Genomic DNA, 17,792 nt, shown 5'->3' on the forward strand with positions numbered 1-17,792 from the left:
ACTGCCAAGGGAGTGAACAAAGAGAGTTAGCGATTTAACTTCAAAGAACTTTGTTGGAGAGGAATAAAGATATTTAAGGCCTATTTTGTGAACTAATTGCATTTGCATATTTATGGGATTTACTGATATTGCAGTAATTAAAAACTATTTAGTAGTCTTAAAGGACACATAACTCAGTTGCTGTTTGCATAATAAACACTTCCTTATTATGTTTGCATAATAAACCCTCTCTCTCTCCCCCTACTTCTTCCAAAAGACCCGTCTAAGAGGTGTCATATCTTACTTGGAAATAGTGGGAAAGCAAAGTGCAAGGGCCCATGGGGATGTGGAGAGTGGACTTCTGAAATAAATATATTTCTCTTTCTCTCTCTTTTTTTTTTTTTTTGCTTTTTAGGGCCACACCTGTGGCATATGGAAGTTCCCAGACTAGGGGTTGAATCAGAGCTACAGCTGCTGGCCTACACAACAGCCACAGCAACACCAGATCCAAGCTGTCTCTGTGACCTACATCACAGCTCATGGCAATGCCATATTCTTAACCCACTGAGTGAGGCCAGGAATTGAACCTTCATCCTCATGGATACTAGGTGGTTTCTTAACCCACTGAGCCACAATGGGACACCGTCTATGTCTTCTCTTAATGGTAGATTTAGCCTGAACTGCTGCCAGAGAATGGGATTCAAATCTTAGATTAATAGGTCTTTCTCTTTTTGTTCCTTTGGCCATGCCTGTAGCATGTGGAGTTTCCTGGGCCAGGAGTTGAACCCACATCGCAGCAGTGACAATGCCAGATCTTTAACCCACTGAGCCACCAGTGAGAGTCCAATAAGTCTTTATTTTACCCAGATAATATTTAATAAGCATGAATGGTTATCCACTGACCATTCTGATTTTTTTTTACTTTAATACTTGATGTGTTTGAAGGACCTGAATGGGGTTCACCCTGCACTCATCTTTCCTAAAGAGATGTCTAAGGGAGGTAAAATCTTTGATAATGGATTATAAGAATCAATGTGTGTAAAAAGTGCTGAATTTAAGGAGTGAGAAGTCAGTATTTCATGGAGAATTAAAGGTTGAACAAGGAATACCAAATGTGAAGGCACAAAGTAAACAAACCAGACAGGACAGTAAGGTCAGGAAAAGAAAGCTCTGAGCCAGTTGGTGGTGTAGAGCAGGGCGATCTTGGAAAAATCAGGAAGCATCTGTATGTAAACCACTTTGAAGACAAGTCAGTCACACAAACCTTTCCTATCTTGGCGGAATTCATCTGCCAATAAAGTGCCGCAATGGGCAGGATCACCAGACTGCTGTTAAATTAGCCAGGGAAGGTCGTAATGTACCTGTATTCCACACCATTAGCAATGGCCTTCCAGTAACAGATGGGCACGTGAGAAAGTGAGATGAAAGGGTGGGCCGCATGTCCCAGGAGCTCAGACTTAGAGCCAGGGCTTACTAAAATGTGTGGCAAGAAGATAATGTCAATTATCGTCTCAATTAAACCTTTGCATAAAGGCAAGCTTCTGTGTTCCCTGCCTGTAAAAAGGGGCTCTGCTCCCTGCAGCTTGCCTTTCCCCTGTCCTAATTCATCTCACAGGTAGACGGAACAGTTTGCAGTGCAGAGAGGCAGGGATGGGACTTTGATGGCTGGATCAATCCTTGGTGGTCTTACCTCTTGATGAAGCCTCACTTTTTTGGCCACCCTCTTTAAAGGGTGTTTGTCCAACTTTCCATGACTTTGTATCAGATGTCCTCTGCCAGGTTATGTTTCATTTCTTCCTTTTTCTTCTGAATATTTGAAAATGCGGCAAAATTGGAAGAAAGATCTCTCCACCACCCACCAGCCTTTTGAGAGTTTGTTGCCAATGTGATGACGGTTCATCTTTGTGTAGGTGGTGTTATTCTTATAAAGAGGGCGTTGTTTTACATAATCTCCATACAATCAAAATCAGAAATCAACATCGCTCTGTTACTCTGGTGTCTTCTGCAGACCCCATTGAGTTCACCACTTCTCCCTCAAATGTTCTTTTATTTATTTATTTATTTATTTATTTTACTAAAGTATAGTTGATTTACAGTGTTGTGCCAATTTCTGCTGTACAGTAAAATGAATATATATATTCATTCATATATATATATATATGTAGATATACATTCTTTTTCTCATACTATGTTCCAACATGTTGTATCCCAGGTAATGGAGTATAGTTCCCTGTGCTTTAGAGCAGGACTTTATTGCTTATCCATTCTGCATGTAATAGTTTGTATCTACTAACCCCAAATTCCCCATCCATCCCACTCCCTCCCCCTCCCTGTTGGCAACCACAGGTCTCTTCTCTATGTCTTTGAGTCTGTTTCTGTTCTGTAGATGGGTTTATTTGTGCCATATTTTAGATCCCTATATAGGTGATACTACATGGTATCCAAATGTTCTTTGGTAACAAAAGGATCCACCGTAGAATCATACATTACATTGAGTTGTCTGGTCTCTTTAATGTCCTTTTGTTTGATACAGTTTTTCAGTCTTTCTTTAACTTTCATAGCCTGACACTTTAAAAAATTATATGCCTGCTTTTTTGTAGAATGTCCCACAATATGAGGTTTCAACCTGGATAGAGTCAAGTTATGAATTTATGGAGGGCTTCCATATCTTCTCAATTCCTATCTCGTGATGTACAACTCCCATGGCTGGTGATGCTAATTTTCATCATTTGATTAAGGTTTGTCTGCCAGACTTCTCCACTGAAAGATTTTTAACTTTGTAATTAATATTTTGTGTAAATATACTGATCCTCATCAGACTTTCGCCAACTCATTTTTATCCCCCATTGATGTTTCTTGAGTGAATTAATTTCTCACTCTAAAGATTCCATTATTTATTCTACATTTATTAGTTGGCACTCTAAGGGAAAAAGCTTTCTCTTCTTCCTATTCATCTCTTTATTTTAATCAGGATGGACTCGTGGATTATTATTCTGTTTCCTGGATTATAATTCTTTGTCATCATTATTGATTTTGATGCTCACAGATTTGGTCAATGGGAGTCCCTTTAAGCTGTGTCCTTTTATCCCACCCCCACCATTCTTTTGGCACTACTTTATGATACAAGAAGGAGATCTAGGCTCTTCTTCTACTTTGCAGCCCTGAGGCATCACACATTTCTCCATTTTTTCCTTATAGGTAGGTATGCTATTTAGAGACCAAGATCTGGGTGTTAGGTGTACTCATTGCTGTTGGCGCGTCCCTGCTCCCAGGCCCTGTAGTGGACAGAGCTAGGAATATATGCACGTATGAACACATGTACACACACATTTATATTTGTATTTATTTAGCTACATGTATTGAAAACCAAGAGTTCACAATGATACTTCCTAAACCAACTCAACACCACAGGGGTCATCCTAGTTTTCTCCCTTTCCATACTGGTAACTCCTTTCACCAATAGTGGGACACCATTCAGGCTTTTATGGATAGATGAAAATTAAAAAGAGAGCTTCATAGATTCTAAACAAAGGGACCCAAATAATTAGGAGAGCAGGTCCCCCCCATCAATTTGTTCTGTGAAAACGTCTCTCAAACCTGTGCCTCTACATTTGATTTATAATAAAAAGCTGGCAGATGCTAGAAGTGGTATGAAATTTAATTTCTGTTTCTAGAGCATCTAGGTGTCTACCAATGGAAGGTAGAGTTATGTAGAATGATGCATCTTTTTCCTTAATAATGAAGAGTGAATGGGGCTTAATCAAAAAATGAAAAAATATTTTTATTGAACGATGTTAAACTTCAGTAATTTTCATCTTCAATAAGCCTAGACTATCCTCTCTTATGTAGTTACTTTCTGAACTGTGGGCAGTGAGAATTTAAGAAGTATTTCTATTTATCAAAAATCAATGTTTCTTTTAATGAAAGAGGCTTAGGAAAAACAAAAAGCACTCTTCCTACTCTAAGCAGTTGCTGCTCATTTAACAATACCAGGTTTCCATTAGCTTTGTGTAATTCAAGAGCCCAATAATCATTGTCAAATGCTGAAGATGTTACTGCACAAGTCTGATTTAGAACAGCTATTTGGATCTCAATTATTAATGAAATTAGTGTCCTGAATGTCAGCAAGAGCATTGCCTAAGGTAAAGGCTGTAAAGGAAATCATATTAGTGTGGAATTTCCCCTCCTTAGGGGCTCCTCTAAGATTACATTATTCACTTAGCTCTCTCCTGTCAGGGAAATTGAAATGTTGGCCATGATCTGATGCTGGGGCAGACCAAATGGGGAAGTTAAGGGGTATTGCAATGGCATCAAGTCCAAAACATTTGTGTGGTGCTGGTATAGCCTTTGGTCCCATTTAGTGCTTACAAAATAGCACCAGCAAGGACAGCAGAAACTGGCAGGCAAGAATGGAGTGGAAAGGATTTCTTTGAGGAGAAACTGAGTGGCATTTCCTCCAGGAGGCAAGTTGTGTTTCTCGTCTTCCGGACGTTCCCGGGGAACACTGGCAAGTGCCATGTCTCCTCTGTGGCCCTTTGTCTTGGCAGCCGCCTCAGGTGAGTCCTTTCATGTTTTTCCTAGGCATTGAATACAGCTAGAGATACAGTTTTTCTACATTGTGCTGTATAACACCTCCCAAGAGCTTGTGTTTATTCACCATATGTAAAATGCCAGTCCTGTGAAGCTACATGAAGACCAACAATTGGTTATGACTTTGCTCCTGTAATTATAGATGCACATACATATAGGCCCACACGGTGGGGCCTTAGACATAGCTTGATAGTCCGCTCTGAAATGTTACAATTGTGAATAAATCTCTGCTTCTTTAGAAATCAAGCTCTCTTTGCCAAAATTGACATTGAGAATTTGGGGCATTCTTTTTCAGATTTAGTTTTATGTCTGAATAGTGTATTTTTATTATCCAGAATAGTCTTGGCTTTTCGTAGTAGCCCAGAGAGAGACTTCTTGGATCCATCATGGCTACAGATACCTGGATGTCACTTTGGTATTGGAGACTTTACATCCTGCCATACAAAGTCTGTAGGGGTGACAAGTGTTTCTCTAAAGATGAGCTCTATAGTTTTGAGTGTACAATTCCCTTTTAAAATACTTTGAAACTAATATATACATATATATATATATTCATTTTTTTCCCAAATGTATTTTTTTCCCAAATGTCTGGAACTAAACTTCCATGGTGCCAGTATTAACTTTACTGAATTAAACCATTTGAGTTAGGGTACAGTCAAAAATTTATATTTATGCTGGTGTTTCCCAACATTACATTTTCTGGAGGATTCTCCTAGAACTTGTATCTGAATTTCCATGTTTTAAAATATAACTGGAAGTGAAATGAGTCAATCATTGAGATGAGGAAGGAATTTGGTAGCCAAGCAGCTGGAAATGATTTTTTTATTGGGTAGAGAAGAAAAATAGCCACTTATCATTAAAGTATAAAAATCCTGAATGTTGAATTTAAAGGATAAAAGCATATCTTAATTATAAAAATGAAAACAGAGGAAATTTCATTAAATGCCAAATGGGTTTCTTAGCAGAAAATAATTGTGAACATTAAACTAAGTAAGATAAAATAGAAAAATGAAGGTTAGAAAACAGAAGAAATCCTTCTTAATGATTTCTCTTTCTAATGTTTTGTATTACGCTTGATTTTTGTTCTAAGTGTGGCAGAGAAAGTGTTTTAATAGTGTCTCATAATCAGTGCTTGACCATAAATCATAATGAGAACATTTGTTGCAGAAAAATTCATGCTTTGGAATTTTTACTGGGTTCATACAAAGATAATTTGTAAATTTAGGAGCTCTTAACCCACCACTAATTCACAGAAGCACCCAGGAGGCAGTTTGCTGGGGTAGGAGGCCTGGATTAAAACCATTTAGTTCTTCCCACATGACTCATCAGCCTTGTGACCCTGGGCAAGTCAATTAACCTCTTAGAGATTCTGTTTCCCTGGAAGTTAACTGTTTTGTATATACATGAAGACCAAATAAGATGACACTATGAAATTGTAATGTGCAAGGAAAATGTAAGATATCATCAACCTGAAAATATACAGACACAGAAAATAACAATGGGCTAATATTCTCAGAAACAGTCACTGTAAAATCTTGGCCTTTGGGTCCAGATCAGTCTTGTTTCAATTCCAGGCTCTTCTCTTGCAAGCTGTGTGATCTTCCGCAGTACTAACCTCACCAAGCCTATAGTCCCACACCTGTAAGTGGCTCCACAGAGGGCTGTAGAGTGCTTCTCTCATCAAGCTCCTGCAGAAGTTAAATGAGATAGTTCATGTAAAGGGCTCTTGGCCCAGCACCTAGCATACAGCACATTATTTAATCAGGATTAGATATTCAACAGTACCACAACCTAAGTCTCTCTTTCCTTGTAACCTCTCAGATAAATGTATAACTCTGTTATAATCCTAAAGATGATATGCTCACGAAAGCAAAAATAGTTCTTCTCATCAAAGTGCCCAGAACACTTTAAGATAGGTAGGTGTGTGTATTTCATGGAAACAAGGAAAAGAAAGGAATTGTTCTACTGTATTCTTATCTTCTAAAAATCTCTCTTCACCTAAAAGTGCTTCACAGCTCAGTTCCTAAAACATTTCACTTTCCAGAAATCTTACAAGTGAATTATTCGAAGCTGATTATTAGCATTCAAGGAGGCAGTACTGGTGAGGAATCTTTCCTGGGTCTGTTGATAGCTTCCATCAGTGTCTGTTGAAACATTACTGAACTGTGAGTCATTTAGTGCTTGTGTGAATGTCACATTAGCTTTCAAGGGGCATAATTTACCGTTAATTAATGGTCACTTAAATCCTTAATCTCTCTTCTGTAATTGATCTTTCTCCTCAGGCAAATTTGCATTCATAGTAGAAATGTAATTTATTATTTCTTCCCATTTTACACAAAGAACTCTTTCCCCCGTAGTTGATTTAAGCACACTTCCATGTGCTCCCTATTTTTCTCCCATCACTGCCTGTTTCTCTTTTGTTCCTATTTCCAGCTTCCAGAACATTCTCTTTTTACCCAAAGACTTTGACACACTCTAGAAAATAGGTGTTCATCCACAGGGGACCTATGGGTTGTTTCCTAGCAAAGGAATCAGAGGGGAGTTTGAGTTTGTGGCAGCAGAGGGTGCAGGGAGCACACACTCATGTCTCAGAATTATACCTTAACTCTGACTCAGGTCGTTTCCTGTGTTGAAACACGCACATTTCAGTGTTTCCCCGACTGGGGCTTGGATTGGGAGCGTCCAAGCAACGTAAACATGAAGCTGCCCAAAGCCAAGGTCACCCGCTTTACTTTGGGCTCCAGATTTCTCTCCTCTGGGGTTTGCCAGCAAGAAACAACCTCAGGAGAGAGATTCGCAGCACCTTTTTTGACAATCACAGTTCACAAAAAACTGAAGATGAGGCCTGATGTGAGCAAGGCCCCCACCTTAGTCCTGCACGCCTGAATAGCGGCTGCCACTTCCAGCGTTTTGTGGACTGAATAGTTAGGGAGGTGAAAGGGTCATTAGATTCCCAGCTCGGATGGTAATGAGTGAATATTCCACTGCCCACAATGAGTCTGGAATTGCACCTCCAGCACCGTCGTTAGCATTTTGGTCACACTGACATTGATAAATCATAGAAATTGCTGCCTATGGCGGCAAGTGACACAGCATCATTCATAAAGAAATGGGTATCAACAGGATTGTCGCATGGGGAGAAGATATCTCATTTACAGTTACCTGCTGGATCCCTCGTACTGTCAGCAGCTCATCAAAATAACCATCAAAACCGCTGAGAGCTGAGGTGAATTCCCGTGCAGGACGCTCCAGTTAGATTTCACTCACGCCATGTGGTAGGAGGTGTGCAATTTTCTTCAGTCCAATGACTTAGCGAAGCTTTGAATTCCCCAGGGGCCGGCGAAGCTGGTGAACAAAATATCTTTTTGCAATTCCGAGAAAGCCCTCACAGATTTGTCACTTCCAATTGCTGGTGCTCATTTCTCTTGCTTCCTTTCCCCTGGCCTCCCCCAGCCTCAACACCAATCAAGATTCCTGAATTGTAGGAAATGGTTCCCTGGAACCACAGAGAATTTTGCCCAAATAAGATCTCATTTTCTGACAAGTGCATTTTAAGACGGACAGAGGGACAAATTCTGACAAGTGCATTTTAAGACGGACAGAGGGACAAAATGGATATATTTTAGAGGAGAAAATATGAACTGGAATCCCATTATTTAGAAATCCACACAGATATTTGGGTTCACAGTTTTGACCATGTTTCTGCTCCAGTTTTCCTAGGTAATTTTGGATTACAAATGGAAAATCGAAAGAAAAATTCAAAGATAAAGTTAAGTTTTGGCTAAGTACATTGGAAGTTTCCTCCTATGTACCAGGAGGGGGTGATACAGGAATAAAGAAAGGATGTTGTCTCCAAATGTAAGATTGCTGCAAAAATAGAAATGTAGGTGCAGTTTGCTTCCTCTGAGATGGGGTTGATTTATTTTTCTTTACAATGGGATTTCTCCATTGGGCACTTGGGCCATCAGCTTACTTTATTTTTAAAAAACAGTTTTAATTGAAGTATGGTTTATTTACAGTGTTTTAGGTATACACAAAAATGATTCAGTTATACATATATATTCTTTTTCAAATTCTTTTCCATTATAGATTATTACAAGATATTGAATATAGTTCCCTGTGCTATACAGTTAGGTCCTTGTTGTTTATCTATTTTATGTATAATAGTGTGTATCCGTTAATCCCAAACTCCTAATTTATCCCTCCTCCTCCCTTTCCTGTTCAGTAACCATGTTTATGTTCTATGTTAGCAGTTTATACTTTATTATTATTTTTTTCTTTTTGGTCTCGCCTGGGCATGAGGAAGCTCCCAGGCCAGGGACTGAACCTGCGCAACAGCAGGGACCCAAGCCATAGCAGTGATAGCTCTGGATCCTTAACCTGATATGCCACCAGGGAACACCCAGCTTACTTTATTTTATTTATTTTTTGTGGCCACACCCATGGCATATGGAAGTTCCCAGGCCAGGGATTGAATCCAAGCCATAGCTGCAACCTATGCTGGATCCTTTAACCCCTGTGCCACAGTGGGAACTCCTCCCAGCTTACTTTAAATAAGTGTCTGCCGAAAAGCCTACCAACTGGCTATGAACTTAAGCAGATCAGGGTGCACTGAAAACTATATTCTGCTAGTAGCCACCAAGTCCTGAGCAGTCTGAAGTCTCCTAAGGATGCTACGTTTCTCTTCCTTTTATCCTCATGATAACAGTTTTCTTTTCCAGGAATCCTGGCCATAGATTACCCTCGTCCCAGGAGTTCTACTCTACATCAGCTCACCAAGCAGCTGTTACAAAAATATCACAAGGAAGTGAGGCCAGTTCACAACTGGACGCAGGCCACCACTGTATACCTGGATGTGTTTGTCCACGCTGTGTTGGATGTGGTAAGGACAGATCATCCTTTAGTAACTCTTAGTCTTCTCATTTTCTTTTGTAAAACTACCTGCTATTTACGCAGGGGTCTAGAAGTCTTGAGACCCTCATTGTGCTGATAGAGAAGTTGTTCTAGGCTCATCTTAGCAGTGAATCTGGGGTAAATATTTGCTAGGCAAATCATGCTTTCTAGTCCCCGGTTTACATTGTGAGGGTTAGATAATCTAAATATATGAATTTCACAGAAGAAAATGTTTTAAGAATTGTGGTCATAGATGACAATACACATTTTATGAGTTATTGTTGAAACCAAAAGTGGTAATAGGTGTTATTTTCTACGGTTCACATTTCTCAGTGATAATAGTAGGTTTATGAAACATCTGCCACTTATTGCCACTTAAAATGAGAAAAATGTGCCTTGGCATCCTGGGCTTTAAAGAAACTTTATACCTCAGGTATTTGCTAAAGATGATAGGAAGATTTGTTTATTAAAGCACGTCTTTCCTACTATGTCTGAAAAAAGCATTGTTGTGGGAATTCAATGAGAAAATGCATGTAAAGCAGCTAGCAGAAGACTCTACTAAGCCCTTAGTAGATGCCGGCCCATATAATTATCTCTGCTTCTTTTTTCTACTTTTTCTTAAATTTCAAAGTCTTCAATATCAATAGATACCAGATTGACTTTGATTTCTTTTAAAAGCAGACTTTACCGAGCTTATTTTGTTAAAGTGACCCCAATTGTTTTTCAATTTGCTTCTCAAAATTGTTTTCTAATTGAGGTATAATAGGCAGATATTGAAATGCACAGATCTTAAGGTACAGTCCAATGAGTTTTGATGATTGTATGCACCCATATAATTCATAACCCTGTCAATCCATCTCACCTTTCCATCACCCCAGAGAGATCCCCCCATTTCCTTTCCAGTCAGCCACCATCCCCTCCATCCACAGAGATAACCCCTGTTTGATTCCCTTCATCATAGATTATTTTTGCCTGTTCTAGAACTTCATATGAATGAAAATTTGTTGTGTGTGCTCTATTGGGTCTGAATTTTTTACTCAGCATAAAGTTTTTGAGGTTCGTTCGTGTTGTTATGCCTATCAGTAGTTTTTCTTTTTTACTGAAAAGTAGTATTTGGTTATGTCTGTACCATGATGTGTTTATCCATTCTTCTGTTGATAAGCATTTGGGTTGTTTCCAGTGTTAGGATATTATGAATAAAGCTGCTATGAAATTTCTGTAGAAGTCTTTTAGTGTACACATGTTTTTATTTCTCTTAGGTAAAACCTGGACGTGAAATAACTGCTACTTCTTATAGGATAGATGAACATTAAATTAGAAACTGCCAGACTGATTTACAAAGTGATTATACACTCTCACCCATCACCTATGAGAGTTCCCATTTACCCACATCTTCACCAGTATTAGGTGTTATCATCTTTTTATTTTAGCCATTCTGCTAAGAGTGTAGGGGTATTTCATTGTGGTTTTTCTTTATATTTCCTATGGCTAAGAATTAGGGGCTCTTTTTTATGTACTTATTGCCCACTTATTATCTTCCTTTGTGGAGAATCTGTTTAAGTCTTTTCCTATTTTTTTATTGTGTTGGTTGCCTTTTATTATAGATTTATAGGAACTGCTTACATATTCTGGTCACAAATCCTTTGTCACCTATGTATTGCGAATGTTTGGTCTCAGTCTGTGGCTTGCCTACTCATTTTCCTAACGGGTCTTATGATGAACAGAAGTTTTAAATTTTAATGAAGTCCATTTTTAAAAAACAATTCTTTATTTATGTTTAGTGTTTTCCTACTACCCTCTAAGAAATCTTTACCACTCTAGGTTCACCAAAGCATTTTTTTTTTTTTTTTGAGGAACCTCCATACTATCTATGTTCCTGCATAGCAAATGCACCATTTTGTGTTCCCACTGGCAGTGTACAAGTGTTCCAGTGTTTCCACATCCTCACTAACATGTGTCTCTCTCTCTCTCTCTCTCTCTTTTTTTTTTTTGTCTTTTTGCCATTTTCTTGGGCTGCTCTCATGGCATATGGAGTTCCCAGGCTAGGGGTCCAGTCGGAGCTGTAGCCACTGGCCTACACCAGAGCCACAGCAACGAGGGATCCTAGCTGTGTCTGCAACCTACACCACAGCTCACGGCAACGCTGGATCCTTAACCCACTGAGCAAGGGCAGGGACCGAACCCGCAACCTCATGGTTCCTAGTCGGATTCGTTAACCACTGCACCACGACGGGAACTCCAAAGCATTTTCTTGTATTTTCTTTCAGAAGAGTTACAGTTTAGCTCCTTAGATTTAGTACTATGATTTATTGAGAATTAATTTTTGTAATGGTGTGAGTTATAGGTCAAGAGTTTTGCTGTTGTTTTGTGGGGTTTTTTTGTTTGTTGGTTTGTTTTTGCATTTAGAAAGGATTTGTTCCATAATTTTTTTTTTTTTTTTTTTTTTGTCTTTTAGGACTGCACTGGTGGCATATGGAGGTTCCCAGGCTAGGGGTCGAATCAGAGCTGTAGCCGCTGGCCTACACCACAGCCACAGCAACGCCAGATCCTTAACCCACTGAGCGAGGCCAGGAATCAAACCTGCGTCCTCATGAATGCTAGTCAAGTTCGTTAACCCTTGAGCCACAATGGGAACTCCATTTCTGCACTATTTTTTGAAAAGACTTTTCCTTCCCCTTTGAATTGTTTTGGTATCTTAGTTGAAAATTAAGTGAACTGATAAGTGTCAGACTATTTTTCTTGAAATCAAATAGTGTAAATCCTTGAACTTTATGCTTCATTTTAAAGATAGTTTAATGTAAACCAGCTATAATAGAAAAAATAAAAATCATTAAATAAAAAATATATAGCTTGGCTTTTTAGGACCTCTTCTACATAAATTATATAATGAGCTTGTCAATTTTCTTTTTCTTTCTTTTTTTGCTTTGTAGGGCCACACACAGCATATGGAGGTTCCCAGGCTAGGGGTCAAGTCAGAGCTACAGCTGCCGGCCTACAGCACAGCCACAGAAACGTGGATTCTTTTTTTTTTTTTTTATTTGATAAGTCGATATTTATTATGTTAGTACACAATAGTAACTGATACTGATAGTGCAATCTTTTTTTTTTTTTTCCCCGCTGTATAGCATGGGGACCAAGTTACTCTTACATGTATACATTTTTTTCCCCACCCTTTGTTCTGTTGCAATATAAGTATCTAGACATAGTTCTCGATGCTACTCAGCAGGATCTCGTGTGGCTCACAGCAGAAACGTGGATTCTGAGCCATGTTTTTGACCTACACCACAGCTCTCGGCAATACTGGATCCCTGAGTGATGCCAGGGATCAAACTGTAGGATACTAGTCGGGTTCGTTTCTGCTGCACCACAATGGGAACTCCTCAATTTTCATTTTTTTAAGAAAACCTGCTGGCAGTTTGTTTAGAAAGTGGGATCCACAGAGAAATTTAGGGGAGAATTGGCATTTTAACAATATTGAACTTTCCAATATTTGAATATTGTGTATCTTTTCACTTATTTGGGTCTTCAGCAGTGTTTTATAATGTTCAATGTAGAGATTTTATATATATTCCTATTAAACTTATCCCAAATTATTTTTGATGCTGCTGTAAATATTACTTAATATTTAAAATGTTCTGTTTATTCATTGTCATTATAAAGAAATAGGATTTTATATGTTGACTTTGTGTCCTGTGGCCTTGCAAAATTCACTTACTAATTCTAGTATTTTTTTGTAGATTATTTTCTACATATACAGTCATGTCATCTGCTAATAGTTTTACTTCTTCCTTTCTAATCTATGTGCCCTTTATTTTTCTTATCTTGTCTTATTGCATTGCCTAAGATCTCTACTACAATGTTAATGGACGTGGTGAGAGCAGACATCCTCATATGTTCCCATTCTCAGGGAAAATTCCTTCACCATTAAGTATGATGCTAGCAATAGATTTTTCATAGATAATCTTTATCAGGTTGAAGAAAATCCCCTCTTCTTGTATGCTGATAGATATTTTTAAAATCATGAATGATATTGAATTATATCAGATATTTTTCCTCAGTCAATTTGAATGATCATATGATTTGTCTGTTTTATGCAGTAAATATGGTAAATAATTTTTTATTGATTTTCAAATGCTAAACCTACCCTGCATTGCTAGAATAAACCCCACTTGATCTTGATATCCTTTTTATATATTTCTGTATTTGAATCCCTACTTACTATAGATTGCATCTGTGCTAATGAGGAGTATTGGGCTATAGTTTCATTTCTTTTCTTTTTTTTGGTCTTTTTGCCTTTTCTAGGGCCGCTCCTGCGGCATATGGAGGTTCCCAGGCTAGGGGTCCAATCGGAGCTGTAGCCTCCGGCCCACACCAGAGCCACAGCGACTCAGGATCCGAGCCGCATCTGCAACCTACACCACAGCTGATGGCAACGCTGGATCGTCAACCCACTGAGCAAGGCCAGGGACCGAACCCGCAACCCCATTGTTCCTAGTTGGATTCGTTAACCACTGCGCCACGACAGGAACTCCTATAGTTTCATTTCTTGTAATGTATTTGTCTTATTTTGGTATCAGGGCTATGGTGGCTTTATAAAACTAGTTGAACAATGTTCCCTCTTCTATTTTCTAAAAGAGCTGTGTAATATGGATAATTTCCTTCCCTAATGTTTGATAGAATTCACCAGTAAAACTATTTGGGACTGGAGTTTTCTTTAAAGGTATTTAAATAGGAGTTCCTGTTGTGGCACAGCAGAAACAAATCTGACTAGGAACCATGAGGTTGCAGGTTCCATCCCTGGCCTTGCTCAGTGGGTTAAGGAGCCGGCATTGCTATGAGTTGTGGTCTAGGTCGAAGACACGGCTCGGATCCCGAGTTTCTGTGGCTGTGGTGTAGCCCAGAGGCTACAGCTCCGATTAGACCCCTAGCCTGGGAACCTCCATATGTGGCCCTGAAAAGACGAAAAAAAAAAAAAATTTAAAGGTATTTAAATATAAATTGTTTGGAAAGGTGTTTAAATATAAATTCAATTTCATTAACATGTATAGGAATGTTCAAATTTTCTATTTCTTCCTGTGTTAGTTTGGTACTTTGCATTTTTCATGGAATTTGTCTGTTTCACTAAAGTATCAAATATATTTGTTCATAATAGTCCCTTTTAATTATTTTAATGTCCAAAGGCTCTCCAGTGATACTGCCTCTTTCATTTCTCATATTAGTAATTTGTGTTTTCTCTTGCTTTCCTTTGACCAATATTGCCCGTTGTTTATCAATTTATTTCTTTATGGAACCAAATATTGGCTTTGTATTTTTTTATTGTTTTCTGTTTCACTGATATCTGCTCTTATCTTTAGTTTCTTTCTCCTACTTACTGTGCATTTGATTTGTCCTTTATCTAGTTTCTTAAAGTGGAAAGTTGTATCATTGATTTCAAACCTCTTTTCTTTTCCAATGCAAGCATCTAAAGTTATCAACTTCCCGCTGAGCACTAATTTAACTGCATCTTATGAAATTTTGATGCATTTTAAAATTCAAAATATAAATTATATATAACCCTTCCCCATAGCCCCAGTCTCTGCTAACCACAAGTTTTATTTTTCTCCCTATAGTTTTGCTTTTCTAAATGCCATATAAATGGAATCATATTATATTGTACTCTTCGTTTTGGGGATTTTTGGCAGAAGTTCCCAGGTGAGGGATTAAATCCATGCCATAGCACAACCCAAGCCTCTTCAGTGACAACACCAGATACTTAACCCTCTGAGCCACATGGGAACTCTGGCTTTTTTTTTTTTCCCACTTTTTGTTTTTTTAACTGTTTGTTTTTGGCTTCCTTCACTTAGAATAATGCCATTGAGATCCATCTGTGTTATGTTGTTGCATGTATCAGTATTAGTATTCCACTGTACAGATGTACTGCAGTTTGTTCATCTGTTTACCAGTTGTTACACATGTGATGTGGGTTATTTCCAAATTGGGGCAACTATGAATAAATTCACTGCAGAAATCTTCATATGTTTTCACTTCTATTGAATAAATACTTAAGTGTGGGATTGCTGAGTTTTATAAATCTATATTTAACTTTATAGGAAGCTGATAAACTGTTTTCCAAAGTAGCTGTATCATTTTACATTCCACAAAGTGCAATATATGAGATCACCAGCACTTGATAGTCAATCTCTTTCAATTTTAACCATTCTAGTAAATTTGTGGTGGTATCTCAATGTGGTTTTAAACTTTTATTTCCCTGAAGACTAATGATATTGAACATCTTTCCTTGTGCTTATTTGCCAACTACATCTTTTTAAATAAAATAGTTGCTCAAATCTTCTACTTCCTAAAACATAGGGTTTGTTATTATCTTATTGGGTTGCAAGCATTCTTTGTATAGTTTTGATCTATTTCTAGATTCTATTATGTCCAACTAATGAATATATTTCTCCTTATACCAATACACGGTGTCAGTTACTGTGCATTATAGAAGTCTTGAAATCAGATAATATGAGTCTTACGACCTTATTCTTTTGTTTTAAAATTGTTTTGGGGAGTTCCGTGGCTCTGGAAACTAATATGACTAGCATTCATGAGAACGCTGGTTTGATCCCTGGCCTCACTCAGTGGATTAAGGATCCAGCGTTGTTGTGAGCTGTGGTGTAGGTTGCAGACTTGGCTTGGATCTGGACAGCTCTGACTTGACCCCTAGCCTGGGAACTTCCATATGCCATGAGTATGGCCCTAAAAGAAAGCAATAAATAAATAAATAAATAAATAAATTAAATTAAATTGTTTTGACTCTTCTAGGTACTTTGCATTTCCATATAAGTTTAAGAATCAATTCATCAAGTTCTATTTTAAAAACTGCCAAATTTTTTTGTTGAGGTTGCTTTAAATCTATAGAACAATTTGAGAATCAAGGTCTTAACAGTAAGCTTCCAATCCCTGATTACAGTGTATCTCTCCATTTGTCTAGTTCACTAATTCCTTCTCATAATGTTCAGTATTTTTGCTGTTTTACCTGTATCTGGTTAAATTTATCCCTAGGTATTTCACATTTTTATGCTATTATAAATGGTGTTCTAGGTTTGGGTTTATGTTTGTTGCTATCATACAAAAATACAACTGATTTATACATATTGGCCTTGAATCCTGTGACCCTGCTATCTCTTATTAATTTGGGGGTCTTTTTTGTAGACTTAGATTTTTTGTGTCTTTTCTTTCCTTTTATTGCCTATTTCACTGGCTCAAACTTGTACAATGTTGAATAGAAGGGTGCACTGTTATATAAATATCAATTCAATAAATGTGTTTAAATCTTCTGTGACCTAAATCTTTTGCAGTTGTTCTAATAATTTCAGAGAGAGATATATTAAAATCCCCAACTATAGCTGTGGTTTGGCTATTTTTCTGCTGTTATTAGATGCATACACAGTAAAGATTGTATGTTTTCCTGATAAGCAGAACCCTTTGCCATTACGAAATACTCTTCTTTATCTCTGGTACTATTCTTTTCCTTGAAATTTTGTTTTTTCTTTTTTTTTTTTTTTTTTTGTTTGTTTGTTTGTTTGGGTTTTTTTTTTTTGCTTTTCAGGGCTGCACCAGTGGCATGTGAATGTTCCCAGACTAAGGGTTGAATCAGAGCTATAGCTGCCGGTCCACGCCACAACCACAGCAATACAGGATCCAAGCCGCATCTGCGACCTATACCACAGCTCATGGCAATGCCAGATCCTTAACCTGCTGAGCAAGGCCAGGGATTCGAACCTGCGTCGTAACGGATGCTAGTTAGATTCATTAACCACTGAGCCATGACAGAAATTCCTCACGCTTTCTTTTTTTTTTTTTTTTTTTTTTTGTCTTTTTGTCTTTTTGCCATTTCTTGCACCGCTCCTGTGGCATATGGAGGTTCCCAGGCTAGCGGTCGGATCGGAGCTGTAGTCTCCAGCCTACGCCAGAGCCACAGCAACGCGGGATCCGAGCTGCGTCTGCAACCTACACCACAGCTCACGGCAATGCCAGAACCCCGACCCACTGAGCAAGGGCAGGGATCGAACCCGCAACCTCATGGTTCCTAGTCGGATTCGTTAACCACTGCGCCACGACGGGAACTCCTCACGCTTACTTTTTACATGGTATATATTTTGCCATCCTTTTTAGAAATTTTTTAAATTTTATTGTTTTATTTTATTTTAATTTAATTTAATTTTATTTTATTTTCAACTTCTGTGACATTGTATTCAAAGTCATTTCTTAGAAAGAACCTGTAGTTTGGTCTTGTGCTTCTTTATTCCAACTTTTTATTTTGAAATAATTATAAATTTACGGGAAGCGGC

General features: G+C 38.1%; 1 protein-coding gene across 1 annotated transcript in view; it reads left to right on the forward strand.

Annotated features, from left to right (window-relative positions):
- The first annotated feature begins 912 nt into the window (after positions 1-912).
- The window catches only part of HTR3B (5-hydroxytryptamine receptor 3B), a 47,698-nt gene continuing 30,818 nt past the window's right edge, over positions 913-17,792 (forward strand). The window contains exons 1-3 of the mRNA XM_021062866.2: positions 913-979; positions 4,440-4,535; positions 9,291-9,451. Coding sequence (XP_020918525.2) covers positions 913-979; positions 4,440-4,535; positions 9,291-9,451 — 324 coding nt within the window. The remainder of the gene's footprint in view (positions 980-4,439; positions 4,536-9,290; positions 9,452-17,792) is intronic.

The sequence above is a fragment of the Sus scrofa genome, chromosome 9, assembly GCF_054392235.1.
Source record: "Sus scrofa isolate SSC_HxYL_T2T_F1_AM1 chromosome 9, Sscrofa_HxYL_maternal_Yorkshire_Landrace_v2.0, whole genome shotgun sequence".
Classification (NCBI taxonomy): Eukaryota; Metazoa; Chordata; class Mammalia; order Artiodactyla; family Suidae; genus Sus; species Sus scrofa.